Here is a 17,445-nt window from a genome sequence, read left to right on the forward strand (position 1 = left end):
CAAATTAGCTACATAACTGACTAGAAACAAGTGAGGAGCCTGGCCTTCGCGTAGTGTATCTGTTAAACCTTCGGCTGTGCACCCTGTTAGCAACGTAACACCATTTACAGCACAAGCTCAGACTCGCTGGGGTGTCGATTTTTATCTGTGTATTATCTTCAGATGATCCGGCATTCATTCACTTATCAAACAGAAGACTTAACAAAATCTCAGAACCACTGGCTCCTTCTCGGCCTGCCCTGCCCACAACAATTTTGAAGTCTCCATGAAACTTGGCTGCTGTGGCCAGTGAATGCCATCAGGGCTGCCGTAATAACGTGCAAATAGAATGTTTGCCATGCTGCTTTCCATCGCTTTATGAAAAAGTAACTGCAGCATGAATATGAAGGGCTAGAAAGTTCACCAAATATCTATTTCTTTATGTGGAATCCTATCTAAGATAAGGACTAACATCAGTTTTTTGGTCTTCTAAAATTACTTTCTCCCCTTGAGTATTCAATGAGCTTGGAAGATCAGCTCAGCAATTACCCCACAGGTCTGTGCACCTTCAGGGCCACATCGACAAGCTTCTGCTGCAGCTCCCAAGAAACGGATCCTCCACACAGCTGATGGCTGAGAGGTCAGATTTTTCCTTTCTGCAAGGAACTTTTGGAAGATTTTTGATGTCAAATGTACACACAGACAGGAATACGTACATGCAATCACGATTTTAACCTATTGTAAGTTATTTCATATTGTTAGTAATGGCTTATGTAGACACGCACAGCCCACCCTCCTCTTGCTCCCATGGTATTTGGCAGCATAGGTAGTATGTTAAACTGGACCCCTTGATGTCACTGGCAGAGCTTCAGTGGACTTCATCGTGTGCAGAACTGAAACCTATACAGATTTCCACGCTATTTAATTTTGACTGCTTTCCTGGGAAATGCATTCATCACTGTAAACCAGTTAATGGGAAAGCTGGAAGAAGTAACTCTCGACATATACTTCCTGAAATGCACTTAGAGCACTTCTGCTAAATTCAGAAATTAAACACGTGCTACCCAATTTGCCAAGTAAACACAAAGAGAGACTATGCTGCATTGATTTCAATGTATTTTTGAACAACAGAGAGTAACACAAGGACAACCAAACGGACAGTTAACAGAAAAGCAGGAAGACTGCACTGAAACCAACCTACCCCTAAGCAACCAGGGGGAAGAGTTTGACCCACGCTCCTCTTGACTCTGCACACGAAAACCTCAATAACCAGATCAGCATTTTTCTGTAAATATATTGATGCTGAAACTATCACAACATTTTGTTTGCCTGCTTCCACTCCTATTCACTAGACAAGATCCTGTACACTTACTGCCGCTTGTGCTCCCCGGCTCTTATGCTCAGAGGTTTCTATTCAGACACCAACTGCAACGAAATACCCGTTTGTTACAGACTGCAGCAACCAGCAGCAGCAGAACCACTAACTTCACTATTTGTCTATTCCTTTTATGTATTTAAAGGTAAATGTGATTTCCATCTCTGTTCAAAGCTTTGAAAGGGACATTTAATGACAACGCTATAAATGGCAGAGAAGGATCCCTGCCTGTGGTTTCTCCCTGGCATTTTTAATACACGTTTCCTTTTACAGCTGCAGCCACTTAAGTTTTCCTGGGATTCTGCTGGAGATCCTCCTACAGAAAAGGCAAGTTTTGTTCTAAACCACCATGTTATAAACAGATTGCTGACTAACATGCCACATCCTTGCTGCAAATTCCAGCCACAGCTTCCTTCTAGGTAGTACAATCTTGATACAGCCGACAATGCAGCCTCAGGGCTGGAGAAAACTGGAAGTCTACAGAATCTGTAGCAAACCCACATTTTCTTTAGTCTTTTCTGTTTCCTCTCCTGTTTCACCTTTACTGTATTTTGAGAGGCTGCTTTTAAAAGACAACTGCAGTGATTTTTTTTTAAAAAAAGCCACACAAACAACAAAAAACTATTGGGGAAAAAAAGGACAGGAAGAGTGAAGAGAAAGGAGGAAGAAAAAAGGAAAGAACAATGTTTTAAATGAACCCTTGCATGAAAAAAATACATGTCATTCACAGCTTTCCAGGGTGCAATGAGTTTAAATTACAACTGGGAGCTCATAAAGGTTTCAACTTACTTTTTTTATACCAGCAATAGGGTAAGGTCTATCTAGCTCAGTGTCCATGCAATTAATTTTAACAGAAATAACCCGGGAAGTGCTCCCAGATGACAGGCACCAGCAATAAGCAAACTGTAAATTGTTCAGCTCTAGATGATCACCTGTCCTTTGCAAAATACAGCTCTCCTCCTAACTCTGGTTAGCAGCACGATACTCAAGGTCCTGCCTCACACCAATCTATTTTATGCTGGGAAAAAGCCATGAGATCTGTGATACATATTTAAAGCAACTTAAAGTGAGTTTTGCTACCAAGTGAATAAGGGACTCCTAGCATCACCACGCTCTGTGTGAGCCAGTCCCTTCATAGCAGATGAGTAAGAGCAGAGGGCAATGCCACTGCTCATCAGAGAGGGCCCCAAGGAACCCTCCAGCAGCCCTGCAACACGAGCCTCCACCTCCTCCAGCCACATCAACTGCTTTTTGTTTCTTTGTTTGTTTTCTTTAGACTATTCTAATCCTTTCAGTTCCTAGGAAAGAGAAAACGAAAAATGGATCGGGCTGCACTAACCAGCATCTCTGGTTGCTGTGGTGTCGTGGTAACAGACACCACACTGCCCCTCCCAGCCCCCACCAGCTGTGCCAGCGCCACCGCTCCGGGGTCCCAGCGGCTGAGCCGAGGTCCAGGCAGAACAAACCCTGCCCAAACCTGCTGGCAAAGTCGGGGCCATCGATGGGCACTACAACCTTCTCAAGGCGCAGGGTAACACTCAAGCGCTCCACTGCGACCTTATAGCGTGATTTCACTGGGATTACAGGGATTGCACTGGAATGCTACCCAAAGGTGCGATTTACTGGGACAACGCTTCGGAAGCACAAATCTGACAGCAGCTCTGTTTACATTTGCACAGAGCATTCTGGTGCCTTCCATTGATTTTTTGTACAGGAGAGATATCACCTTCTGATTCAGCTGTTTCTAACTACAGGCTTCTGAAATTGCCCCCATAATATGGAGTTATATTAATTAATCCGTTTAATATAGAAAATGTACTGTTAAAACAGATCTATTGGATCTACAGAGCTACCGAAAGGGTACTGTGAGAAGAACTCATCTTTAGCCGTTTATGGCCGGTTGTTTCAAAAGCACATTTCCATATCATTAGTTTTCAGGGCTACCACTAAAATAGATCATAAAATATACAATTAATTCATGTATGTTCATTCCAACTCATATTAACAATAAATCTAAAGAATTGTGTTGGGCATTCCAGACAAGAAAGCCTTGCTGCAACTATTTCAGTTTCAGACAGGCCAATGACCAGACGTTGCTGCTCAGTATAACGTTATGTAGCCCCACCGCTACTCCAGATGTAGTTGTTTCTCAGCTCGGTCATCCTTCCTCACACTGAAATAATCTGTGAATATTTTAATCAGATGCAGTAGGCCCATTTAAGTGCCATGGAAATGCAGCAAGAATGGAAATGGCATTCCATCCTTGGAAATGAGTAAAATAGAGAGAAAAAAAAAGTTAATTCCCAGACTATAAGTATCGGTATGTCAAATTTCAGCATCTGGAGAACTGAAACAAATTAAATGCTACCAAAGGAATGGAGCAGCACCTAGCCAAAATCAGTGGCTTCGGAAATTAAGCTTTAATACAAAAAATTTGCAAGAAGCCAGAACTTCTGATTATCAAACCAGACACCAAAAGTGATGACTATGCCTGCGGTGCTGAGCGCACCCAGGACACCCCGGTGCCAAGCAGTGTAGGTGGCTCACACCCTCGCTGATCAGGACCAGTCCCTTCTCACCATCCCCACTAAGATGGGCCCCTCTGGGTGTCGTTAAGAAGTAACTACTTGTGGGTTTATCTAGTTCAAAGTGCTTACGGTGATGTGAGGCTGTGCCACAGCCCGTCAGGCTGGCTTTAACAGTGTGTTGTGAGCGCCGGTGGATGCAGGTGATGCTCTGCCACGGAGAGGTAACCTGGGGGACTGCTCCGGGTAAGAGCAGCAAGCAGTCCTGTGGCATCCTTGCCGCATCACTGTCGGGGGGACTTGGGGCAAACTGATGCCCAAAACTGCACCCACACTTTCTCGCAGAGAGAACGGGATGACCAGCTTAAAAAAAAACAAACCCAGGGAGGGAACCGACTTGCAGACAAGGGACTGAGGGTTGGGAGTGGGCTGGGCAGAAAAACTACTTGGCTTTCTTCATGTGCTCAGTGCTCATTTTGACAGAGTTAAAACAGAACTAAGCTGTAAAAACATTAAGTATCGAATGTAATCATTCTGAAGCTATTTAAAGGAACTAGAACATCCAAAGCTATGTATTTCTTGGGTCTTGCATTTTAAAGTGAAATTATATGAAGAATTTATTTTCGCATCGAAGTGAGAGCTCCAGAATGAAAGCTTAAAAGATTTGTGAAATAGATCCCGAGTCCTTGTTTCATTTTATGTGTACTACGCAGTACACCATCAATATCCAACGAGTATCACATCAGTATCTGTGGACAAGCACTACACAGCTGCAGAACACCATTATGAATGCTTTCCATCACTGACTTCAGAAGAACATCAGTAACCTGAGAATGCAAAAATGCTTCCACTCCTATGCTTTCATAGTGTTTATTATCAAGATTTAACTTCAAATTCCGTTAGGTTTTAAGTCTGCCCAGGAGAGCAAAGCCTCCAGACAGTTTTCCCTCCAGCCACTTTTCCTAGGACGCTCAGCCCACAGGCAGACCTCTACGCTGGAACACCTAAGGTCAGACACAAACATTTTCTGGCTATTACTTGGTCACTCTTTAACCATCCATCTCTGTCTGGGGAAAAATTCTTGAGAATCATTAATTATCATTATAATAATTATCAAAGAAAAAAACAGTGAAAATTTACAAGCGTCTGAGGAATTTCCTCACTGTCATACATCTTCCAAAGGAGCTTAACTCCCAGTCCAGAGTGGTATTAAGGAAAGCAGATGAAGACTCACAGCTATAAATAGATCAAAGATAAGGTTTATCTCAGACTCTACGAACTGTCTTTCTTATCAAATACTTTGCCACAAAATATGTTTTCAATGGTATATAGTCAAACTAAAAGGAAATACTTCTTCTTGAAAGCATGGGCTGTGACGTAACCTGGAGGGGCTCCATCTGGTTAGACCTTATTTTGTTCATTTAACTCTGCAACGTACTTTTCCTTAACACACAATGCAGTGAGCAGTATCATCTCAGCTTGTTCAAGGTGCGGTGCTGTAGCTCCCGAGCAGCTTTGCAGTGTGCAGCGAAAAGGCTTCGTTGGAAGGAGAAGGCTCCACACACCCCTGCAGGAACATGCAGGACTGCCTATTTGTGCAGCAAATAGTTCGAATCTGCGCTGAGTATAAAGCAAACTTCTGACATTCCCCATGCTGCTTCCCAAAGCCACAATTCATCTCTGTACGCGCTGTGACTTTTCAGAATATTTTTAGTGCATGAGGCAGCTTTTCAAAGACCTCTTGACTCTTGTAATTCATCCTACAAGCATAAACCAAACCAGGTCGGCCAACTCTTTCTGTAACAGAACTGCACCTTTAAATACCACTAATGCCAGATGGTCTCGGCATATAAAGCAGCATGAGACAACATATTAATGCTACTCAAACAAGCAACTTGTGCCAGCAGCAGACCAATGAAATCAGCCTCAGCCTGCTAATCCTCTCTGTCTCCATGGCAACATCTATTTCAGACAATTCTTCAATTTTCAAGTCAGATGAGCTTGTTGGCTCTTAAACTTCTCTATTGAGAGGGTCTTCTGCTGGCAGGTACTTTTTCACTTTGTACTGGCTACTGTTATAATACAGAATTTATTTTCATCAGCTGCTCCATGGAGTATCAAGGAACAGATGCTCCTCTGTTTCTGTTTATTTATAGACTTTTCCAGTAAAGATTTCCACTATAAGATTTCCACTATATATTTCCACTACAGATTTGTTCCCCTAACTGTAACACATGGAAACCCTGCAAATACAGACATCTCTGTTGCAACTCTACCTACCAGCACCAAAAGGAAAGGAAGAATTGGTACCTTCTTCATACTCCTCTGCTACCAAGGCAGGGGTTTAAAAAGAAAACAACAAAAAAGAAAAACAACAACAAAAAAAAACCACAAAGCAACCAAAAAAAACCAAAAAGAAACAAACAAAAAAAAACCCCACAAAAAATGTGTATCTGCAGCAGGCAGACAAACAGTGAGAGAAACTCTTGACTCCTCCTCCCCATATGGCCATTAGCATAACTGAGCCAGCACAAGGAGTGGGCTACCTGCCACTCGGCCAGATCTGTCAGGGCAAGGGCAGGAACGGCACCTTAAGGTCAGCTCGAACGCTGGCCCGCACACCATCCACATGAACCTCTGTACTGGGTACGGCACACAGCCACACACCGACCTGCGGCAGGGAAGGTGAGAACCCGGCAGGGAGGTGAGAACCTGGGGCACGGGGAGAGAATGTTCTTATCCCACAGACAAAAAATACACGGCAGAGCCAGGAAAGAAGCCAGACATCCTTTATCACAAAACCACTTTTCCTCTCTGTGAAACAACTTCCTACAACGACAGTGTCTGAAGTTCAAACACACGGTAGCCCAGCTCCCAACCCCACAGCCTTTTTCTTCTCTCCATCCCACCGTGTACTGATGTCACCACAAAGACAGACAACATTTCATTCAGAAAGACATAAACTTTGATCACTCATTCCTTAAGTGCAGGCTATTAGAGAACCAAAGTCACATTTAGCCTTCTTTCCTAAGGGTGCACACACACGAGTTGGCTTGAACATTAGGATTTATAAGCCTCCTGCTTACAACAAAGATTTCAGATGTGCAGCTCCCACTGACTTCAGTTTGATTTGTGGATGCTCAGCACCTCGATGGGAGGAGAAATTAAAACACTGTCTACTCTACAGCAGGTGAAATCTGACATGGAGAGTCAGCTTACCATAGGCATAAAGCTCCATTTGAAGTAACAGGTTTCTACACATGTAAAAAGTGTTTATTTAGGTCTGCATCTCAGCCCAATTTTGTGTATAGTTCCAGAATTGTGCTTTGGTGCAATAAGTCAAAATGCAGAGCCAGCCAAAACCACAAAACATTCAGTTTAGCATAGGAAAAAAGGTTAATTTTGAATAATAAATGTGCAAGGAATACACCGATCATAGCTGTGAAGGGCAGTGATGCTGTGGGTGGGCTCCCTTTACTTTTGAGGGACACAAAAATAAAAGGACATGCAAATTACATGTCTTGCAGCTAGAAAACTCAGGGAAAAAACATGCATTAATTCACACACATGTTAGCTAGCTATCTCTAATGTAGTGGTACAGGAAACAGCTATGCAAAAAGTTTTGACCTTTGAAATGTCTCACCGTTCTTTCACTTTTTTTGTATCTTTCAACTGTTGGTTGTATTTCTCATAGCAAAGCACTGCATGATTTTTCTTTTGTTTGGGGAACTAATATGCAAAGGTCAGGGTCATACTTCCTAGGTACCAAAAATACCTACCAGATCATTCGACTGGTATACTACCAAGGATGTCTCTGCTAAGAAAACGCTTATTAAACTGTGACCAGTCAGATGTCCCACGTGACCAAACAGTTCTTTCTGCTCAGCTTTGAGGCAGACCTATATCTAAGGATAAATACTCGAAATGGCGTTCTCACTGTAGGTAGGCTCTGCAGCCAGAGAAGTGGATTTCTTTTGTCGTAAATGAGGCAGCTCACGCTCCATGGTCACAAACAACTCCATACAAAGAACGACTATCTCAGCTTTCTCCACAGGACTTGACTTGTAAGTAAACCAGGATGTCAGGATTTGCTCATAATTCAGTATGAGCCACCAGCAGGAAGCCTCTGCTAGCTTATACATTTATAAATGTCTCACCTTGGAAAAAGAATTAAAGATAAATTTTTACTGCCTTCGAACTGCCAACCATGGGTTTATGATTCCAGATTTCCTCTTCGCTGGCCATTCTAACATACGTATCTGTATGGACCTGAGCCCCACAGCCCTGTGACAACCACCCTGTTACCTGCTGCTGCCGTGGGAAGACGCAGCCGGTGGCGATTCAGCCAAGACACCCTCAGCACGCTGCCAGAAACCTCCACCCCAAAGGGAAGGGCACGACAGACCGAGACCGCGCTTTTAGTCTGGTGTCCTCGTCCCCAACAGTGCCTCTGGAAGCAGTAAGCGAGGTGACAGCTCCCGTGCTACAGGGCAGCTACCACATTGTGGCACGTGTTCATCATTTGGCAGAATTCCAATTCCAAAATCCCAAATTCCAGCAAGCTGTTTTCCAGCTCTGTTGTTCTGCAGAGCTCCTAGCCCACTCACAACAGAGTACCAGCTTTCAGCCTTAAACCTGAGATAACACACGCAAATCTGTGGCAGCCAAGAGGCTCAAATTCATGCTACATGGCAAAGCAAACCTAACCACTCCGCTACCATTTTACTGATAGGGATTATTTTTTTCCAACCTTTTAACTACAAAGACCCTTGGTGTCTTCATTTAACCTCAGCATACCAGAAAGTAAGCCTCAAACATAACATCCTGATCCCACTGAATTCACTGAACCCTGGGTTTTGATGTGCACACCAAAATGAAGTATATGTAGTACATGACCCTTTACTCCACTGCTCATACGAAAAAAAAGAAGTGACATGACTTTTTTTTAGGAGGAACATGAATTAAAATAGGCATGAAGACTTAATAATATAAATTAATCTGCTAAGATCAGGCCAGGTTAAAAAATGGTGTATTTCAGAAAGCAAGCATATGAAGCACAACAAAGCACTTTAGATGAAGGCTGGGATACATCAGGCCTTAGCCATAAGCTCCTGCACACATTCCCAAGTTCAACGCCTGCCCAATGTCACCTCCTCATAGTCAGCAGAGAAAAGAGACATTTTCAGAGGATGCTGCAGCCCAACCAAGAGGGCTACCTAGGAACCAGCAAGGCAAGATGATAGCATGAGTATGGATGCACAGCAGCAGGCTTCTAAATCACGTACCACCTTTAAAAACAAAAATCAGGTAGCATGAACAAAGAACTAATTCTAAATTAATTTTAATACTAAATTATTAGCTGAGCCTAGCAGCAACTCCACTGTTACAACCAAAACCTTGTGTTTATTCTGAAACAGGAAGACCTGTCTCACACTTTTTGCCCTCTGTGTAATTTAAGAGCTTCATACATTGATCACTAAATCATAGATAAATGAAAAGTTTCTCCTGAATAAAATAAATTAAGAATTAATATCATAACAAGATCACTTTTCAATAAATCACATGGTTATAATTTACTGCCTTTGACAAAATGTCTCACAAAGTCTTGGGAAATCCCTGTGCTTTATAGACTTCTCACTGATCCTCTGGAGTCTGCGTTAATGTCACCATAATAAAACATCCCTTTAATTCAGACCAGCAAGAAAACAGGCTCACCTCGTGTCTTCTTTGGGAACGGTCAAGGTGTTCTGCAGCTGCAGGAGGCGGTGACAACTCTTCCTTTAAAAGAAACTGAAGTAATCTACTCTTTCAAAAGGAGCAGGATTGTCAAAACCAGCCTGAGTCAGATCAACAAACTGGATGTTCTGCATACTCTGACTAATATTAAGCCTGAAAAAATAAAACAACTGCTTTCTGTGGAGTCCTGTTTATTCTCAATGATTACAGCCCCTTGTTTGCCTTTTGTGTCACTCCTGCCAATAAAAGGGAAACTTCTGAGGTGGGTAGCTGGGATCTACAGGGCTTTTGCAGGTACCACACAGCCTCTCTTAACCCTTTTCTAAATGATCTAACAAGGGAGGCCTTTAAATAGCAGCCAGTGATAGAGTTTGGAGTAAGGGTGTTGTATCTCTAGGAAATGCTGCAGAGCCTGCCCAGCACAGCTGCCGAACCACACGTACCGTGAATTTCCCCTGACTTCAATGGGAATCTGAACGGCATTAACAACCAGCTGCAAATGGGACCCATCAACATGCCTACCTCGCCATGATTTTCGCTGGAGTTTTGTGAGCACATTTTTCTCTTGGTATTCTACACCTCTGTTCTTAGCTGAACACTATTAGAACTGAGGACGAAATAAGAAATATTAAGGAAATATCATTTATTTAAGAAAGAAGATACATAAGGAAGGAAAATATTTTCAAAAAACCTGTGTGTTATGAAATACATTCTAAAAAAAATATGAAGTTATTCAAGGGTCCTAAAAATACAATAGATGCTTCTAAAAATTCGCTCAGCACATACAAACAGCCATCTTATTGCCAGCAAATCCTACAGCCCTCCTGAGACCTGCACAACCTACACAATCTGTGAAGGAGACTGGGCATCCCACTCCGAATGCAAGCAGCATTGTAATCCTGCTGCCAAAGGATTATGCCAAATCCTGGCTGGGAGACTCCAGGGGGACCACCCTAAGTGGCACTACAACCCGTAAGGGATTGTGGTGGAAAGTTAATTACAGCCTCTCGTTTTCCGCAGAACAAGCGCGGTGCAGCCAGCCCCAGATCTGCATCCCAGGAGGCGAGTCCGCAGCGCATCCCTGCAGCGCTCGCTGGGAAAGCCAGAATGCCCTCACAAGCTCTAAAGGAAAATCTATTCCCTGATGCACAAAGGAAAGAAAGATCCCAAATGCAGAGGGCTACATGAATAACAGGTTCAGCCATGGTTTATTCCGCGTTTCATGTCATACATCCCTGCAGAGACACCAGGAGCTGCCCTCACTCACACGCTTGGTCTGGCACTGCGGGTGCTCGTCACCCTGCTGCCCAAAGAGCAGCTCATCTTTAAAGAGGATTGCAAATGTAAGCCACGAGATAAGGAGAGATGCTGAACCACAGCTGACAGAAAAACGTGACAATATAACGTGGTCAGCACAGCACCTCCTGCACTGACACACAGCTTATACCCACCCACCCACAGCCCCAGCTTTGTGCAATGCAGCGGGATGACTGAACTCAGCACACTCAGTGTTTACCAGCGACCAGCCCCATATCCCTCAGCAGCTCCCTTCAGAAAAGGAATGCTAAACAATTGGCCTTTGATAAAAACTGGTGTTTGCTTAAACCTCAAGCATGAAAAAATTAGGCTTCCTCTCTACAAGCTCTTGCCGTATACAATTTGTATTAATGCTCTGGAAAACTGGGAAACACTAACAGGGCCCATCAAAAAGCTCACAAGATTTCCACTTGCAAATTCTGAGCATAAGGAAAAGAAGCTTTAGAAAATCAAGCGCAATTAATTGTGAGTGATAAAACTAGCACAGCTGCACCTGATGACATCACCATAACCAAGAGCCGAGCCACATGCTTTCTGCCACCGCCAGGATGCCCTGCCCTGCCGCCCCACGTTGCGCTCACCCACCCGACTTGGGGCAGCCCGCAAGCCCCAGGTGACACCGGGTGTGTCCCCCTCCTGGGACACACACCGGGGCAGCACAGCGGGTGCCCACGCCGGGCTGGCTGAAAGCTCGGCAGCCTCCTACACGTTTGCTTCTTCTTGCTGCCACTGCTTCTCTTTGAAAAAGAGCAGCGCTTGCTCACGCTTGCTCTGAAATGGCTGCAGTCATTGCAATTACAACCACTTAAAAGTCTTTAGAAATGGGGTTTGTGCAACGGTGAAATACAAACACTTTTCCCCTGTGAGTTGGTTAGCTTTACTGACCACAATTCTTACCACAGACAGCGTTAGTTCACACAGACGGTGGCACAGCTGAACGAGGGAGCACTTCAGTGACACCACGACACACAGGTACGGCTTCTCTATTAGCGGACGGATCTTGGATTTCCCCATTCATTAGCACCAAGCAGAGGCACGATTTTCACTTCTCTTTCAGTTACCCTTTGACTCCGTTTTTGCAGGAGGAAACAGCTCCAGCACTGCAGGGCTGGAGCGTGAAAAGCCAAAAGCCCAACCCTGGGTGACTGGGGGGGGGGGGGGGGGGGGGGGCTGGTCCGGGAGCCACCATCCCATTTGGGAAGTCACACAGCTTGTTCAGTGGCGCAACGTTCTGGTGTCCTTGGAAACGGAGAAGCCCAAAGTATGTCATATCCTAGAAAATCGCCTCTCAATTACAAATAAACCTTCTCCTTCTGTTTTTAAAGATGCTTGTCAGGAGAAGGATGAACAATAAAATCATTAACATTGAAAAAAACTTTCAAATTAAATACTGCTTTGGAAAAAAACATCAAGGATTTTGTTTCCAAAATGTCATCATTCTGGTATTCTCAGGATTTCCGCTTCCTTTTCTCTAGCATGAACAGTCCGATGAAAATGTCACAAATGTGCAGATTATTTTGTTGCCACAAAATCTGTATTTTCATCCATCCCCTCTCCCCTCTATTTGATGCAAAAGTAATTTTCAGAGCCTGTATATGTAACACACGTAATCAGACAATTACTAAGCCTTGCTTTGAGGATTTCTTCAGAAAACTAAACACTGACAAATAACAACTATAAAAATCTCAGTAATTTATTAAAACAAAAAAAAAAGTAGGAGTTGAAAGAAATTCTTATCTATGTTTTTTTCATGTAAATGGAAAAAAAATACTCTTTAAAGTGTCAGAATGTTTCATTTTCACATTAAAAGTGAAGCGGTAAGGGAGGGGACTGATCTTGCACCACTGAAATCAATGGTATAAATGAGTCAGAAGTGGCAGCATGCCTAAACAAGTGGCTAAACACTAACGGTGGAGGAACTGCTTTTGGCATTAATCAATTCTAAATATACTTCACTGCTATTCAAGAATACCAAAAAATGAGCTTAGTTATGGTAATAAAAAAAAGCCTCGGGAGACAGCACCCATTTGGTGCTTGTTCAACAGAACATCAGATATCCAATGCCTGTTTGCTCTCTCAGGAGCAGTCAGTATTCTCTTGCACCTGAATTAAGGCAAAATATTGTTTAGTCTGTCCCACAAATAATCTGTGCTTTACTATCAACTGTTCTCTGTTTTCCCTTGGTACATCATCAGCTTCCCACAACCACTTTCTCCTCGCTTTACCTCACCTTGCCGTATGCCATATTCTTTCAACTTTGCCAATTTTTGGCAAGCACAGGGACAAAAGCGTGTTTTCTTACATAATCAAAGCTACTCCAGAACATTTTGATCACTTCCAGTCTAGGTTCATACAACACCTACATCCAACCACTGACACAGTCTCATTCAAGTCTTCCTCTGCCCTAATCACCTAGTCCCCACCGACTCAAAGCAAGGTTATCCGCGTGGGACAGCTGTGTCACTAGAAAACTGTTAAAAGTTCAAGTATCTTCATCTCTGGATTTTGCCTCTCCTTATTCAAGGGCTTCTTCTCCAGCAGCAACTGCAGGCTCTAATCTCTCATGCAGGTGCAGTATCAGCCTAAAGAAATTACTGCCACAAAAAAACAAAATCACAAAATATTAGACCAGCCTGGGTTTGGTATGACCCACCAGGGAAGCAGAGGTAGCCTGGTGCTCAAGTCTGCGGAGAAGGCACCACGTTCTCCGAGTGTTTAACCTAAGATGAGAAACTTTAGGCAGTCTCACGCTTCTGGCGTTCACCATGTCCCTGGGAAGAGCTCAGTGAAGGCCCAGTGTGCGTCCTCCGAGTGACTAATTCGGGTCCCCAAGATTTGCCAAGACACTTTGTATGCTTATGCAAGAAATGAGACTGGCTTATATACAGTCATTCTGGTTTCCAGTGCAGTATCAGGGCTTCAAAAACAAAAAACCTCACACTGTGTATTTACCCCATCAAAAGATGAAGCCTTAACAATTCGTTCCAGTTGCTTCATTCATGGAGGATTTGTTCCAGCTGCTTTGGAAGTCTAAAGCATATTTCTAAAATTTTCCTATTTCTCTCATGCATTTTTTTTCAAATACTGCACATGTATCATAAATTCATTTTCAAAAATAGCTGATACTCTAAAGTTGATTTATATGCTTGCATACAAAGGCGCTCACACAACACTGCACAGCCGTGCAATATGGTTATGCAATATATGCATGTATGTACATTATTTGATTTACTCAGTACAAAGCCTCTTTACTCAGTACAAGGAGTCTTTATTGGTGCTCTGCTGACACTTTCCTGATTTATTTTGTCATCATCTTGCTTACTAAGTGAACAGAAACATATTTTTTTGTTTTCACAGCAGCTCACTAGATAATTCACATATCATGCCTGCATATTCCAGGCTTCTAGAAGCACGAGCTCTCTACAGACTGTAAACCTATGAACCACAGTATGCATTTCATTTATGCTCATACATGTTTAAAAATAAACCCCGTGACACTCAGGAGTTCTTGTAGGGACAGATTCTGTTCAGCAATAACAACTGGTTGGCCTGTCACGAAAAATTAACTATATGTATATGTGTGTCTGTGAAACTATCATTTTTTAGTAACGATGATAAATCAGGACCTGATCACACAAGCTTTAATCACAAAATATGTCTTTATTCCTGTCGTTGCCCTGGGAATCAAGCATGGATGCTCTGAGCCAGCGAGCATCCCCCCTCAGGTACGAGCTGCAGAATCAGCCTCCTATTCCCTGCCCAGCCTGGTACAAGGCTCCACTTCTTCCACTGCACGGCTTAAAAAAGCTCACACGGAAAAATAAACAGTGCTACCTTCTACTGCACAGCAGAAGAAAGGGCACGCTATTGAGAAGCACCATTAGGATAACACGTAGGTGCTTAGGCTCTGTAAGGAAGGCGCCGGGATGTTAATCTGTGCCTTTACAACTCTCCCGAAGGACCACAACCATAACCAGGCACGGGGTCTGGCTCACCGCCGTCCCTAGGCAGATCCCTGGGTCCCCCGCATGTGCCACTGCAGACAGCGACAGCAGCTGTAGCAGCTCTCCACTTCTTGAGAAATGCTCGGTACCTCACAGAGTGAAACTCCGAGGACTGAAATAAAACAATTAAATTGTGTTGGGTCAACCCCTGGTTAATCCTCTGCAAAACCCAGCATTTTCAGCATCCGCCACTAAAGATTGCCAGGACTCATCACATTCCCTGCCACGTGACTGGGACATTACAACATGTGGCATTTTTGTCTATAGGGCTCCCTTTGTGAGGGACCGAGCACGTTCTAGGGAACGCTTGACATGCGCTGCAGCTTTTACGTGGATGGAATCCACAGGAAATTTTCTTTTCTGCAGCCTGTTATTGCTCACTGATACGCAGTTGGAGTCTCTCTGGGCTGGGCTCAATGACAAACCCTTTCCCAGGTCAGTGATGCCAACCGGAGAAGCGGCGTGTCCCCGGGAAGTGGCACGGCCGCGCCGCGGGCTGCAGCGTGCTCCTGGCCCCTGCCCCAGCCGGCACAAGTGCCCGACAGGGACCTGGGGTGATGTCCCCTGACACAACGGATCATTCCGGCCCACAAATGGCACAGTGGCGACAGATTCACTCTGTGCTTCAGGACCACCCCTCACACCAAGATGGCACCAAACCACAAGGAAAATTCTCAACTTTCACTGCAGTTCCTACATTTTTCATTCCAGGACAACGCTTTGCTACCCCGTCCCTCTCCTCCGTCTCCCTTACACTCAGCACCGCGTAACCTCCACCGGCAGCCCCAGTGCTGGCAGCGGCACCGAGTCCCCTGCGGGCGCGGAGCCAGGTGACGCTCAGGCCGCGGAGCCGCACGCAGCCCCGGCCGTGCCCGACACGCCGGGGCCCACGGCAGCCACGTCTCCGCCGACAACCCGGGGGCTCGAGACCCGGTCCGTGACCCGCCGAGGGACGCGCGGCGCCGCGCCGGTGGCTCCTGGCCGGCCCCGGGCACCTGTCGGGATGGCGCCCTTGGGCGCGCCGAGCCCGGCGCCGCGGTCCGCCCTGCGCGCGCACACGGCGGCATCCGCGCGCCCTTCCGCGCGCCCCGCGACACCGGCGCGGCTCCACGGGCACGTGCCCCCCGCGGCGCCCCCCGCGCGCTCCCGCCCCTTCACCGGGCTCTCGCCGCGCCTCCCCCGCAGGGCGCCACGGCCAGCCGCGGGGCGCGGGGTGCGGCCGGTGGCGCTCCCGCAGCAGCGCCCGAGGGACAGCGCCCGACCGCAGCCGCCGCGCCCCGCCCCGCCCCGCACCGCCGCCAGGTGCGGCGCCGCCCCCTTACCGGGCTCGTGCTCGCCGGGGCGGTCGGAGAGCTCGATGACCAGCAGCTCGCGGCCCTCGGCGCTGCGCCCCACCGTGTAGATCCTGCTGATGGCCGGGCACTGCAGCCAGACGGCCACCAGCGCCTCCCGCAGCTCGGCGTAGCGGTGGTACTCGAAGGAGATGCCCTCCTCGGCGCTCAGCCGCCGCCGCCGGCTGGCACCCCCCGGCCCCGCCGCCGGCTCGGCCGCCGCCCGGCAGGCAGCCAGCAGCCCGCAGAGCGCCAGCAGCACCCGCGCCCGCACCGCCATCCCGCCCGCCTGCCCGCGGCCGCGCAGCTGCCCGGCCCCGGCGGGAGGGAGGGAGGGACCGAGCGAGCGGGGGGCGGGGCGGGGAGGCGGGACCGGCCGCGCGGGGGGGCGCTCCCGCAGCGGGGGGTGGGGTGCGGACCCCGTGGCGGCGGAGCGCGGGGAGCGGCAGCGGCGCGCACCGGGCAGCCAACACCTGCGCGCTGGAGCGGCCCGGGGCGGGGCTGGCGCGGCGCTGCTTCGCGGCCCGGTGAAACACCCTCCCCCGCCGTCACCCGCTCCCGAGAGCCGGGGAGCAGGCGGCGCCGCGGGGGTCACACCGCACCGCGCTGCTGCCGTGACACGGCGTGTGCGATGGGTCCCACCGGGAGGGCGGCTGGCGATGGGCCGTGAGGCAGCGTGGCCCACCGCAGGCAGCGAGAGCAGCAGCACTGGCTCCCCGGTACTGGCGGTACTGGGAGAGCGCGTCCCGCGTGCCCAGCGGGAAGTGGAGCCTTCGCCGCACATCAGTGAGCCACCGGCTGCTCCAGCCCGCAGCCACTGCGGGACCCCCGGCGCCACCTGGGTCCCCTCCCGTCGCTATAGGCGTAGGTGTTCAGAGTGTGCCGAAACAGCCCGTACAGGACAACTGATAAAAGAAAACGGCTAAGTGCTAAAGAGCAACTTCCACATTAGTGTTTTTCATTGTTTTTAAAGGACAGAAAGCCTCACTGGAAAATCTGGAGACCTTCAGAATTTTGAAAAGTTTGAAAATCACACTCCAGTTTTTCCTTCTACAAACAGAATCTTGTCCCTGATAATCTAATACATATTTTACCCTGATCTGAAAGGGTGAGCCTGTATAATGTCCTGTTCCATCACCAAATTACGTCAAATCAATTTTCAGAAAGATCTGTTAATA

General features: G+C 46.8%; 1 protein-coding gene across 1 annotated transcript in view; it reads right to left on the reverse strand.

Annotated features, from left to right (window-relative positions):
* CPE (carboxypeptidase E) overlaps window positions 1–16,562 on the reverse strand; it is a 58,263-nt gene extending 41,701 nt beyond the window's left edge. The window contains exon 1 of the mRNA XM_037377344.1: window positions 16,259–16,562. Coding sequence (XP_037233241.1) covers window positions 16,259–16,547 — 289 coding nt within the window. The 5' untranslated portion in view covers window positions 16,548–16,562. The remainder of the gene's footprint in view (window positions 1–16,258) is intronic.
* Window positions 16,563–17,445: the final 883 nt, after the last annotated feature.

This window comes from Falco rusticolus, chromosome 1 (genome assembly GCF_015220075.1).
Source record: "Falco rusticolus isolate bFalRus1 chromosome 1, bFalRus1.pri, whole genome shotgun sequence".
In the NCBI taxonomy this organism is placed as follows: domain Eukaryota; kingdom Metazoa; phylum Chordata; class Aves; order Falconiformes; family Falconidae; genus Falco; species Falco rusticolus.